Raw genomic sequence first — 13,538 nt, 5'->3', positions numbered from 1 at the left:
TTCTTATAGAATTCATAATTTCCCCCCCTTGCTTCTTTCATCTTTCGATCTCCAATTTCATTTATCAGCAGCCCTACAGTTTGTAAAGGCAAATATCTTTTTCCATTCATCAATCAGTGGAATCCATCCCATTGTTTCTTTTATCTCGCAGTGCTAGCCTGATCTACAAGCAGATCCACAGCTCATTTGTAAAGACAAATTCAACATTCCTCTCAATATTACGAGAGTTTATTCCACCCTCAGGAGTTAAGTTGTTGCAGTATGTGGATGGTTTGCTCTTATCTGAGGAAAAGATGGTTGAAGAGGCTACTGTAAAGCTGCTTAATTTTCTTGCTTAAAAAAAAGGACTTAGAGTGTCTAAATAGAAAGCGCAGTTAGTAGAAAGGAAGGTCAAATATTTGGGACACATTCTGACTGAAGGGTTACAATGTATTGATCCAGAAGGAATACAAGGGATTTTACAAATACCATTACCCCAGACAAAAAAGGAGTTGTGGCAGTTTTTAGGGTTGGTGGGGCACTGCAGAGCATGGATTGAGGATTTTTGTTGTGGCCAAACCTTTATATAACTTTTAACCCAAAACAGTCCTAATGTTGTAGTATGGACACGAGAAAGAGATCAAAGCTTTAGAAAATTAAAAGACAAATTGGTTAATGCCCTAGTCTTAGCTCTTCCAGACGCAGAAAAGGAATTTCAGCTATATGCGGATGTTAAACAGGGTCACGCTAAAGGAATTTTAGCACAAGACCATGAGGAAACACGGAGGCCTGTTGCCTGTTTTTCTAAGTTGTTAGACCTGGTGGCCAGAAGCTGGCCTCACTGTCTGGAAAACTGTGCAGCCACAGCTGTGATGGTGGCTGAGGCCCAAAAGCTGACCAGGGGAGGGTATCTGATTGTTAAAGTTTCACATCAGATTAAAGCTTTGTTAACTGAGAGAGCACCTAATTGGATGACCAGTGCTTGGTTATTACAGTATGAATCTTGTTTAATGTAACAGGAGGATTTAGAACTTAAAAGTGGGGAAGATTTTAATCCAGCCTCCTGTTTGAACAGCCCTGAAGAAAGGGGGGGCCAGGAAGAAACCCATGACTGTATTCAGGTGACACCGATGTCCAGACGTGGGCTAGGGAAGATATACGAGATACTCTTTGGCCTGAGGGAGAGAATGTTTTCCTTGATGGGTCTTCAAGGGTGGTAGAGGGGAAACAATTTACAGGATACTCTATCGTGAATGGGAAGCAATTAAAGGAACGGGGACATTACTGTCCACCTGGTCAGCTCGGACAGCAGAGCTGTATGCGCTTGTGAGAGCATGTGAATTATACCTTATAACGGAACAAGACAGTGAATGTTTTTACTGATTCTAAATATGCATATGGGGTGATACATGAATTTGGGAAACGATGGGAAGAAAGAGGTTAGCTCATGAGAACTTAATTTCTCGCCTATTGGAGGTGGCGAATTTACCAAAAAGGGTGTCAATAATCCACAGGTGTTGGGCGGTACATCCCTTCCAGAGATGCCAGGTGGATTTTACTGAAATGCCCCGAGTGGCAAGATTTAAGCATCTTCTGGTAATAGTATGTCAATTAACAGGGTGGCCAGAAGCATTTCCAGCTGTTTCAGCAACTACAGGATCAGTTGCTAAAGTATTTTTGGAACAAATAATTCCAAGATATGGGATTGTGGAAGCAAGAGACTCAGATAGGGGAACTCATTTTACAGGAAAAATTCTTCAAGGAGTTATGACTGCTTCAGGGATACAATGGAACCTCCATACCCCCTGGTACCCCCAGAGTTCGGGCCAGGTTGAGAGGATAAATGGAGACATAAAGAAATGCCTTCTGAAGCTGGTGATAGAAAGTAAGATAGAAGTGGGTATGGCTCCTGCTCCTGGTTTTGGCAAGAATAAGAGCCAGACCCAGGGGAGATATTCAATTACCTCCCTTTGAATTGATGTTCAAAATTCTGTACCCTTGTAATTCTCAGCCTAGTGGAGGGGTAGAGATAAACAATATATATTTGAAACAATATGTGGCCCGGATACTGTCTCTTGGGAAATCTCTTGGACAGGAAGCTCAGCTAGCACAGACCCTTGGACTTTGCTGTTCATAACATCTAACTAGGAAATTGGGTCCTAGTTAATGAGTGTAAAGAAGCACCACTGGTGGCTAAGTGGCGTGGACCTTTCCAAGTGTTGCTGACCACAGAAACAGACATCAAGACAGCTGAACACAGGTGGACCCATCACACTTGGGTCAAGGTCTCTAAGGCCCCAGAGATTTGGACATCTCAGCTGGAGGAGAACAACAGGAAGCCATGACTGACACTCTGCAGGAGTGGATTGGAGCAGTAGCAAGTGGATTGACATCGGGAGAAGCCTTGTGTGCCTACCCACAGTCTGCCTCCTGAAATAGTCTGTGTGGGCATCCCTCCTCTTGGATCTCCAGTCATTGGGGGCCACCCTTGCTGTCATTGTTTTCTTTATGTTAAAGCTGTTTCTGTGCCTTCACTGACCACAGTTGGTGTGGAAGACAACATGAAAGTGAAAATTAAGTTAGGAAATTAGATGACACCATTAGAATATTTCTCTTAATAATCTTACCTTTATATTGTCAGTTAGGTTGGGGGACAACTAGGCCCAGGAAGCAACACCAACTGATAATAAAAACTGGGAAGGTCCCTTTGCCAACGGGACCTAGGCTTTAAAGGGGCATTACTGGATTTGTGGCCAATATGCTTACCGCAGGTTACCCCCAAACTGGTCAGGGATATGTTATGTGGGATATATTAGAACATTGTTCTTTCTACTACCACAAGTTCAGGGAAATCAGTTAGGAATCAGTTAGGAAACAAGGCATATGATGATCTAATTAGAGAAAAGTGGTCAATTGATGCATCCCTGGCTGGAGGTAGCACCCAAAAGTGAGGTGAAGAGGAATGGCCAGCTGAACAAATCATACAACACTATGGACCAGCCACTTGAAATCCTAATGAATTAATACCAGGTGGCAGAGAACCCATTTATATTTTATGTCTCCTTTCTAGACATAAACCTCTGGTGTTTGTGGATTAATTTTCCTGACACTGGCCAAGCCAGAGGAAGAGAATTACTGCAAATACTGCTATTTCTGCTCAGTCTGAGGAATATGACCTTGCCAGTCAGTCCTGCCCTGTTGCAGGAACAGCATTTTCGAAACAGAGGCCAAGGTACTGGCATAAAAAATGCTCTTCTCATGACAAACCCTGCATTTACAGCCAGAAACTATTGTAAATAATATTTACATCCAAGGCACAAAAGATGTGCAGATAGAGCACTGCAATTTGGCAGGAGATGGCTCTATAATCACCAAGAAGGATTTAAACAAGCAAACAAATAGAAAGGAAACCATACCATTAATGATATCAAATATCAACAGAGAGAAAAACAATACAGCCTCACTAACAGCAGCAGTAGCAACTTTTCAGCCTACAGAGCAGCCAGGCAGTCACAGATGACGTTCACAGCTCAGCACACATTAAAGAGTCAGGCCAGAAGGCTGAGAGAGCTGGGACCAGGTCTGTGTACCACCCTCTGCTGCATCACCTTGGAGAAGTCACAGGCCATCCTTTTGCCCTATGCACCAATACAAAGTAAGGAAAAGCCTGAACTATGCACCACCACAATCACACCTCCCTCCTCTGAAAATAGTGCACAGTTCTACCTGTGCTAAACGTCATACTTGGAAGGAAAAACTTCAGATCCCTCACCTTAAAAATCCTGCTAAATCCAGCTGAAGTTTTACCTGGTTCTCCCAGGTTCTCAAGGTAGGCTGATGTGGGCTTGATTCATGTCTTCCCCACGCCAGAGAGAGGATGTTTTTTGAGGATGTTGTAGGGATAACTGAAGGAAGAAAAAGAGAGAGTCCTGTTGATTTTAATGGTCATCTTTCAAAGCACTACCATGTGTTTGTCTTAAAAGTGTTTCAAATGAGACCCCAGCACCTGCACTTCATTTGACCAGGCTTTTCCAGCTTGTAAGAGCAGACCACTGGAAAAAAATCAATAAAGCTAAGCTTGAACTGCATCCTGTAATAAAATGAGGTTTAGATTGAGCTGTTGTCCAGCGTATGTAGGGAAGAAGTATTGTTCCCACATAGCCTTGCTGTCAGCATTACAAGATGCTTGCTGGGCTGACACTGGTGCTCCTCCCAAGCTCTAGACTTGGGCACATATTGCAGTTTTCCTTTATTATTGGACACAGACCAGATCAATCTCTGTGTGAACTAAGGGATGCCCCTGTTCAGATCCACGAGTTCTGTGTGAAATATCAGAGAAGGTTTAGCATAGCAAGTTTGTGGGTACCTGACCAGCCTCTCAAGGAGCCTGAAGTGCCGTGGGTAAAACAGAAATGAGTATTAGGGTTCTCCCAGACTGTCTCAGGCTATATTTTAACAACTACTGAGTATTGCCAAAAGTTCTATTTGTTTTCTAATATGTTTCCTATTTAGAAAAACACCCCAAGCCCCCAGTGCCCTCCTATTCATGAACCAGGTGCTACACAGAGCTCAGGAAGCAAACACTGAGTTTGGATGCTAGAATGCTTTTAATAAATTACATATATTTTGGATGTAAACAGTGACTATTTGTTGAAATGCCATTTTCTATTTTCTTATTTTGACTGTAGGTTGAAGGTTTGAAGAGATTAAATTTTAGAACACCAAAAGTAGCCTTTGCTGTGGTTTCCTAAGCAAAAGGGGAATGTTAAGTACTGGAACACAAACAGGGAAGTGGTCCTCCATTTTGAATGGAAAAACCTTCCTCTTGTTAAATCCTAGCAAATGAAAGCAACCAGTTGCTGCAGCTTCTCTATGCTGGGATCACATTAAGGGGCTTTGCCCAGGCTGCATGATGAGGCTGCTGCCACCTCCAAATCTCAGCCATCCCCACATCCTGACCTCTGTCACATCCCAACCTCCATCAGTCCAGTTTGCCATGTGGCTGTTTTACATGTAGCATGAAGAGCAGTGATTATCTTAGGTCTTTGATCATGCTTTGAGGTTTCTTTAACAGCTCTTGAAGTATTTCAATTTGCCAGAGGGTTGGTACCCATGTTTGTAGACGTTCCCTGCTATAGGTCCCAAATCCAGATTCCCCTCTCTCAGTGCTTGGAGGAACCTAATTGAAAACACTTCCAAATCGGTTCTTATGTTACAGCAGCTCCAGGGCCTCCGGAGCAGGATCACTGCATTTGGGAACCTTTAACACAAGGACAGCACCTGAGCACAGGCTACCTTAGCTGACAGTCACCAGGGTGACAGGAGGACAACATTTGATCAGTCTGCTCCTCTAGGCAGCTCATTTTGCAATGTACTTACAGTGGCAGCTGCCTTCAGTTCCAGCTGGAAGCACAGCCGGAGAGAGCTTGGGCTCTGCCCAAGAGATGGTGCCCTAGAGAGTGATGCAGGAAAATAGAGCTGAGGTCTGGCTAGTTTGGGGCATACATTATAGAATATCTGTTATATGCATATTGCATATGATCATCACCATTTATTAAAATCTTCATCAAGACTCGAGGTGCTATTGCTTGAAGCAGCCTCTTTCATCATCAAAGATGATTTTGGGAGTGTGTGGAAGAAGAAGATGAGCAGCTTCTGCAGGCACACAGTTGCTGCTATCCTGTACAACACTGTCTCAAGCTGCCACTACACCCAAGGTGGGCTTGGCCAGACAGACCAGGATTTCTGCCCCTGCCCCACTCCCACCACGGCTGTAGACTGAGCAGAAATTCTCTGAGTGTCGCCAAAATGCTCTGTCTTCTGAGCAGCTTCCCTGGTTCCTCATGGGTCCAGGCGATTGTCCAAAGTCATCATGCTGTGCAGAAGTCCCGGGAATAGCCTGGACCATGTCTGGCCCGGAGGAAGCAGAGAGAATCACTCCACCCGGCTGCAAGGCTAGGTGTGTGTTTTCCCACTGTTCGACTGTGCTTCTGCAGTCTCTGTCAGGCACCAGGAGGGGAAGACAGTCTGCTGTCGTCTTTTTTTGGTTGTTGATATAGGGTGCGAGTTCCCCGAAGCCATATACCGAGCATCTGGCACTGCCATCCTCTGAATGCTGGCACTTCTTCATCCTAAACCAGGGGATGTCATTCGTGATTTGCATGGCTGTGGCACTGCAAGGAGCACTTATCCATCTGCTCCTCCCCAAATGCATCCTTATCACCCTAGGACTTATCTTGGGTGGCTGGAAAGTCTCTGTTGTCTTTCCAGCTGTTTAGATCAGCATCTCCTTTGTTACTTGAAGTTTTGCTAAGGGTTTGCATTGTGTTAAGTTTCAGGAAGCACAAAGAAACTGAAGATTTTGTATGCCAGGCTCCTGCCTTGAAGTACTTAGTCTCCAGGGAATAGAGGGCAGACAAAAGAGAAGAAAGAGGGCACAATATCTGAACAAAAAATCAAGCCAGTGAGAGAATATATTATTCATTAAGTATATCTCCAGAAAAAGTAACAGAAGGAGTGCGGGAATAAGTCTTAGGTACAGTTGTAAAAAAATTATATACCCATTTATATCTCCTCGTTTTTGACATCTGTTTACTTCACTTAGGATAGCACTAGGTCTAGCCACCATTTTTGAAAATGTGTGTATTTAATATGTTCCCACTGTTTTCACTGTTCATGATGGGATGTGCATGTGATCATGTGAGTAGATAATGCCATGGAGAGAGCTGCAGAGGTCTGAGTTTGATTCTAAAACTGGTGGTAGCTGGGGTCTTTCCTGAAATTTGTCTATTAAATGGGCTCACAACAGAAACCGAGCTGCTCTGATCTGTGGTCATTTCTCTCTGGTGGCACAGATGCGAGAAATCCACCTGTATGCTGCCTTTCCCAGCCTGCCAACTTTTCTTTTACTGCTACTTCTAATACTAGCCAAAACAGCTCAGAGGAGATCACAAGAAGATATCCTAAAGACATTCTTATTGTGAGGCTCCTGCTGACTTTTGGAGGGTGCCTCCTGTCCCCAGATTGCTGGAGGACTCATAGGATGCTGTGCTAAATGCACTGGAACAGGAAGGACCCAGGGAACAGCAGTTCAAGTCAAGGACCTGGGCCTCCAGCACAGAGATAATGATAACTAAGTAGCTATTGCCAAGGGCAACCCCCTCCCAGAAGTACCACGCTTCAGTGCACAAGCAGCTTTGGCTTCTGGCATCATTTATACCTGCTGAGCTTTCCTTCCCAAGCAAGCCCCCTCTTCAGGCCCTCATTTGGGTAAGGAAAGTAGTGAGGTGGCTGCAGAGCTACTCCCTATTTCAAAGTGGGTGCTAAAACCCTTCTGCTCAAAACTGAGCAGGGAAACATCAAAACAAATCCCTCTTCTGTGGGAGAATTACAGGCCAGAGCAGGCAGGTTGTTGCCTCGGAAAGGCAAAGAGGAACAGGCTGGAGCAGACTCTTTGATTCTGGCCTGAGCTCAGACCTTATGGAGATGATGAAGCTGTTGGCCCATAGCCTCGGTTCACTTCCAAGACAACCAGACCACGGCAAGCCTTCCAACCAGCTTAATTTCCTTTGCCAAGGAAATCACTGATGATAGTCGCTCTTCCTTTGAAGTTGCAGGCTTTTTTTAAGGGAACGTGACCTCTGTGTGTTCTTTCCTCTTCAGCACAGGGTATATACTACATGGATTAGTATTATCAATGTGACATTCCCTTACAGCAGATACTGATGAGACTCCATCTGGAAGGTTGCAAACCAGCCTGGTAATCTGTTCAGAGATGAATTACACTCATTGTAGAGCAGGACTGGAAGAGAGGTTTTATCAGAAAAAAAGAGACCACAGTTTGGCACACCTAATCACGCTTAGCTAAAGGCAAAGGAGCTTATGATTACCCTTGTGATGGTTGCATGGACAGCAAACCCCATGGAGCGTGAGCAGCAGCTTGATCTGTACTGGTAGAAACCAGACTGCACTGGCTGTGAACACATCTAGACTGAAAGTTCAAAGAAAGCTCCTAATGATCTGTGTGGGTCTGAAATACTCTGCCTGCCTCAGGAGCCAGCAAAGTATCTACCTACCTTTGAATCTTCTCTTGGTTAATGTGGGGGAAGGGACCAGGAAGAAGAGCAGATGGATTTGGTGGCTGATGACATTCCTCCCAGCTACATGTCCTCACCCTTTTAAAATGGGATCCCAGGAATTCAACATTGATGTTCATCTCCTTATTGATTTTTTTACCATAGATTTTAAAAAATTTCCTCTGAGCTGTATTTTCGCTTTGGTTTACTACTAGCTTGAAACCAGACTTTCTTAAGCTCTCCCGAATTAACCAAACTTTTTCCCTGAAATGCATTAGCTAGCCCCCTGGACTTGCAGTCGTGCAGCCTTGCCCTTCAGATTCCCCAGCTGTATTGGTGACAATACTGTCACCATAAGAGGCTATGGCCTGCCCTCTGCTGCTGGATGTTCTGCAGAAACAAATGGGTTTAAGGCTGCCTGCACTTGTGGCAGAAGAGATTTGGCTATCCAAGTTGCTGGATAACAAATGGTACCCATCTCCTCCAAGGCAACAGGAAAAATGTGCTGGGCCAGATGCAACTGAGCCGTGGCTTGGGATCAGGCTCTGGACTACCCTACATGTAAAGTGGTGCCCTCCCAGGCTCAGTTCATGCTTCTTGGAGCTGCTGGCCTGTGTTGCTGCCTGATTCCAAGAGTGGTTTCTCTAAGAATGGAAACAAAAATATATCAAGATTTTTAGTCCAGAAATCTTTAAGTGGCACAAACCATAGTTGTGCAGCTGGTAATTATCACCACCCAGGGGAGCCTAGGAAGATGCCATTCTTTTTTCTGATTACTACAAAGCCTTTCAATCTGATTAATTCTTTCCTCAATGCATTTCCTTGTAATTTCTATTTGTGAAGATGCTAATGGTAAATTAGACAATCCTTCCTGTGAAAAATACATTCTGTACTCTCCATAGGCTTGGTCTCTGGTGGCATCTGTGCATCTTCTCCATCACTCATCCAGGAGATGCTTTCATAGCCAGGTCCTGATCCTGTCCTTGCTTTCAATTCAAAGATGTTGCTTGAAGCAAAACTGACAAGTACCTGTAACATGATAAAATTGTTGTCCATTTCTTTGTGCTGCAATGGTTTGGATCAGAACAGACTGAAACACATTTGCTACGTGGAGCTGCATAATTTCCTTTGAAATTTTGCATATTATTCCAGCTAGAGAAGTCAGATCCCGAGGAGGTCAAGGGCACCACAGCCTCCTAGAGTAATGGCACAGGTTGGCCTGATAGGGTGAGTGGAATCTCTTATCATGATTTGAAAACTGGCTCAAATATGTTTCCCCTCAAAACCAGAAATCCTAGCATTGGTAAGCAGAAAAATATAGAGTGAAGGCAGAATTATCCTGGTTATCACTGTCCATGTCCCAGCTTTGCTCAGAGAGGCCAGGATGCTCCCACTAGGAACATAGTTTGCAAAGTGATCTAACTTCATTGCTGGGCACCATTTCAGATTAAAAATGGAGTGTAAGTGAGGGTGAGTAGATGGTCTGTAATGGCCTCTGAGTACACCTGAGTCCCATGAATTAAAAGAGAGTTGATGTGCATTGAAATATGACCATTCCCACCAGAGCCAAAGGGGTGGTATCAGAAAACTTGTTTCAAGAATTATTTTTTTTTCTTCTGGAGGAGAGAGAAAAGAAGAGGGAGACAAAGGAGCCTGAAGGTAGGCACACATGGGAGTCATGGCCTAGCCTCATAGAAAGAGGGCAGGACTCTAATGGAGCCGGGCAGTGGCTATTCCTGCAAGTTCCCTCCTTCCAAGAACTCTGCCTGCACTTTACTTGTTGGTGCTTTCCCAATCGAAGGCTGTTGGGAATTACTGCAAGACCATCAGAAACAAAATATCCATATTCTAGCTGTAGGAGTGGCTTCCAGAGTTTAGAGACTTTTTACCCAAGTCTTGCTATTTATTAGAAAACTCTCCTATGGTCTCTTCTCTCGTTTTCGGCAACAGAATTCAGAAGCATTACATTAATCAAGCTCATTTGTCTCAGCTCAATGATAATAACAAGACGCTGATTTTAAGAGCAAGATCCTGGATCAGTGTTTGCGCTTCAGAGAGACATTGCCCTCTAGTGACTAGAAGGCAGGCTGTGTAAAAAGACTAAAAACATCATGAGTTTTGTTCAGTTTTATATAGCAGAGCAACAAATTCAATTCAAATTTCTGACAGATGGAGCGATGTTGACTGTGATGAGGGCTGAGAATGCAGAAAATACTCATAAAAGCAATGAAAGAGGGAGAAAAAATGGTCATCACATTCCTTCCAGATGTTCTGAACAAGGAACTTTTGATTAAATGTATTTCAAGAAAGTCTGTATTTGTCCAGATGCTAATTTCTAAAAAAGAAGAAATATAAATATGAAACAAAACTTATTTTGTAGCCAAAACAAAATGCAGTATCTCTTTTTGGAGGAAAATCTTGGGATGAGGCCATGATTTTGTGATTAGGCTTGGTGTATAAGTGAAAAGCTATTTGCAGAAAGTTTACTGTGGTAAGAAATGCGATAAATACATTTGGCACGTTTGGTTTTTTTAATAAGAGACCTCCTGCACAACTCTCCCACAACCACGAAAAACTGCCTCACAACAAAATCCTACATACACAAGCAGACCTACACAAAATTATACAAGATATTCTCAAAGATGTCTCTGAAAGGAATTAATTCTTGTATTCAACTGCTTCCATGAACACGTTAGTGCTTTCCTCAAAGCCTTTTCCCTTGGCCAGTGGCCAGCTGTGTCACATCTTGCTCTTCTGGAGAAAAAGCTGCAGGATTGTTCCTGTGTTTTTGTGGTCAATAAAAATGTACCTTCCATGTTTCAGTGGTGACAAGGATTCTTTCTGCAGCAGCATATGCTAGCTAATGCATTTGCTTGTGTAAACAAGAAGAAAATAGAGCAAATACAGATAATTTTTGGCTCAAAGCAGAGGTCCATCATTCTGTGCTTATTTCCTGGATTTGTTGAGTCATTCCTGGCTGTAAGAGGCTGCCATTCTGGCAGAGCAATGCAACATTCCATGTCATGGCTGTGCAGCACAGGGTGCATACCCATGGTTTTGCTTTGAACCCCAGCAGTTGAGGACTGATACACAACTGCATCCAAGTTAAGGTATCATCACCGAAACTTTTTTTTTTTCACTCAGCTATAAAGGGAGATAAATTCTTCAACAGCCACAACTAAATCCCAAAAGGACCATACATCAGAGCAGTAAATATCAAATTTGGGATTAACAGCTCTGAATGTTTTGCACTGTCCTCAAACAGTTTGAACTGGTTTTGCCCTCCTCTAACTTCAGAAGCCAGCCCTTCAACCACAAGACAAAACCAAGATGAAACAGGAGACATTACTTCATTGCCACAGCTGCCTGACTCTGCCTGGCAGATTGGCATCTCCTTGCACTTTACTGAAACAGCTCAGCTCACAGGAATCAGGAAAGCCACATTTGAATAGGAGGTGTCATCAGGAAATTGACACGTGTCCCATTTAGGGAGCCTGGAGAACAAAGGTTTAGCAAGAGAAGTTAACTGTTTAAACCTGTTCATAACGCAGTTACCCATGCGGAAAGGCGACTTGGAGAGTATTCCGAGGATCTGAGCAAAGAGGGTGCCAGTTTGCATGGTTGGATCAGGTCTGTATGTGGTGAGATCTGATGCAGGAGACACAGGACCACGACCAGACCAGGACCATAGAGCTGGGATGCTTCCTGACCCCTATCTACTCTGCTCAAAAACTGTAGAAGACAGCCTGCTCCAGAGGCTGTACTGGAGACGCGTGGCTGTACTGCAGTCTGCCACGATGGGGAGACGCCACGTCATGGATGCACCTCGTACAGGTCCCGGAGCGCGGGATGCAAATCCCGCTTCTTCCACCCGCCTTGGCAAAGGACTGATTTACTTTCCTGGACAGATGTGACAAAAACCCCACCAAATTAAACCAAACTCAAAATCCCCCCTATCTTGGTTCAGTTTCAGCAATTCAGTAACATCAAATCCAGCGTTTTTAATATTAATTCTAAAGCTCTGTCCTTTTGAAATACTAAAGTCCATTTTCTTTTGAAACATCCACGTGAGAGTCTTGGAGCTAAGAGCCTTTGAAAAATATTCTCCCTCTGCACAGCACCCAAAAATATGTATGTGGTTGCTAACAACTAGGGAAAGACCTGCTCCTCGTCCAGCCTGCTGGATAGAGCCAGGGTTGGGAGTGAAATCTGCCCTGACAAAGCCCCCGATTGTAACACAACTTGCAAAGGCAAACATGAAAAAGGCATATTTGAAGCAATTGTAAGAAAAATATAAGTGGAGGAGAGAAAAATGAAGAGGCAAAACCCACTGTTCCTCTTCTTGCTTCCATTGAGCTCTTCAACACTAGCAGCATGGTTAAATTCCTACTGGATCCTACTGGATGAGGATCTCACTGAATTAAATTTCCTCTGAGAAAGCTTCCAGCTTCAGAACACCTCAGAAGTGTTCCTCTGCCCCTCTGCAGAGCTGGCCTGTGAAGTAAGCAGGCAATTAAATCTGCCATCCTTGTGAGAAAGGTGACTGCAGCAGCAATACATATGTTAGGTTACAGAGGCAGCAGAGCGAGATTCCTTTGCGCTGTCTTTCAGCTTAGGTGCCACAAGACTGGAGACACAGAACAAGGCAGCTGCCCGTTCTGACTGCACAGAAAGTTGAGTTTCACTGGCTGTAGCTTCCAGGCAGGCTGTCAATGTTGAAAGCAAATTAGATCAGCTGGCCATCAAGTGATACCTCCCATCAGTTTTCACCACCCACCGCTGCCAGCTCGACACTTCTCTTTCACGCTGCATGTGCCAACTGTCTCACAGAGCCAGCTGCAACATCTATTGGAAGGACATGTATAGCAACCACAGGTGGGGAGAGGAGCTGGGGGATCGACTTGGGGTTGGGGAAAGACCTTTGCCTGCCTTAGTCCAGGCAGAAAACAGGTTTGTCCAAGAAGACTGCGAGCTTGCTGGCCACCAGGTCCAGGTCACTGGTGTTGGCATATTTGAGCAGATTGGTGTTCTTGAGAAAGTAATGCTTGAGGAAGTGCTGGCTTACACACTTGTGCAGCTTCTGTACCAGCCTCAGAAAGGCTTCAGGGAAGCAGCGCCAATCCTTGGTGCGTGGGTATTTTTCACACGTCCAGAATAGCACCGTCTGCAAGAAGCAGATGGGAGAGGAGATGTGTTAGAGGTTCTGTCAAGGGCTCACACAGCTTACTAAGGCTCCTTTAGTGCTAGTAAATGGCTGACAGCCTTGGAAAGCACAGAGACTTGCGCTGCTACCTCCCTGGGTTAACGTTTCTGCAATGGAGGGATCCCAACTGAAGTTTCCCTTGAGGACCAGGAAGAGCAGCTTGGAGGTGTCTGGTTAGGATCTCTCTCCAGAGGAGCCACTCTCCACCGACTGAGCCAGGAGCCCAAGGAAAATGATCTTGCTAAAATAATCTTGGCCTATCTGCCATCCTCCAGCAGGAG

General features: G+C 44.4%; 1 protein-coding gene and 1 long non-coding RNA gene across 8 annotated transcripts in view; one reads left to right on the top strand and one right to left on the bottom strand.

Moving 5' to 3' along the window:
- Positions 1–13,538, bottom strand: part of MAB21L3 (mab-21 like 3) — a 71,204-nt gene that overhangs the window by 26,334 nt on the left and 31,332 nt on the right. For 5 of the 7 annotated variants that reach the window (XR_015801211.1, XR_015801210.1, XR_015801212.1 and 2 more), the window contains 2 exons: positions 12,386–13,218; positions 3,787–3,884 (listed from right to left, as the gene is read on the bottom strand). Coding sequence is in view for 1 of the 7 variants with exons in the window: in XM_014890285.2 (XP_014745771.1) it covers positions 12,985–13,218 (234 nt within the window). In the remaining 6 variants the exon portion in view is untranslated. Of the gene's footprint in view, positions 1–3,751; positions 9,084–10,566; positions 13,219–13,538 lie in introns of those variants that run through there. The other 2 variants (XR_015801213.1, XM_014890285.2) reach the window with 2 other exon arrangements.
- Positions 1–13,538, top strand: part of LOC148224689 (uncharacterized) — a 57,940-nt gene that overhangs the window by 30,182 nt on the left and 14,220 nt on the right. The window lies entirely within an intron of this gene.

The sequence above is a fragment of the Sturnus vulgaris genome, chromosome 2, assembly GCF_052056855.1.
Source record: "Sturnus vulgaris isolate bStuVul1 chromosome 2, bStuVul1.hap1, whole genome shotgun sequence".
NCBI classification, from domain to species: domain Eukaryota; kingdom Metazoa; phylum Chordata; class Aves; order Passeriformes; family Sturnidae; genus Sturnus; species Sturnus vulgaris.
The sequence above is the reverse complement of the archived record's forward strand: the minus strand, read 5'-3'. Positions and strand labels throughout refer to the sequence as shown.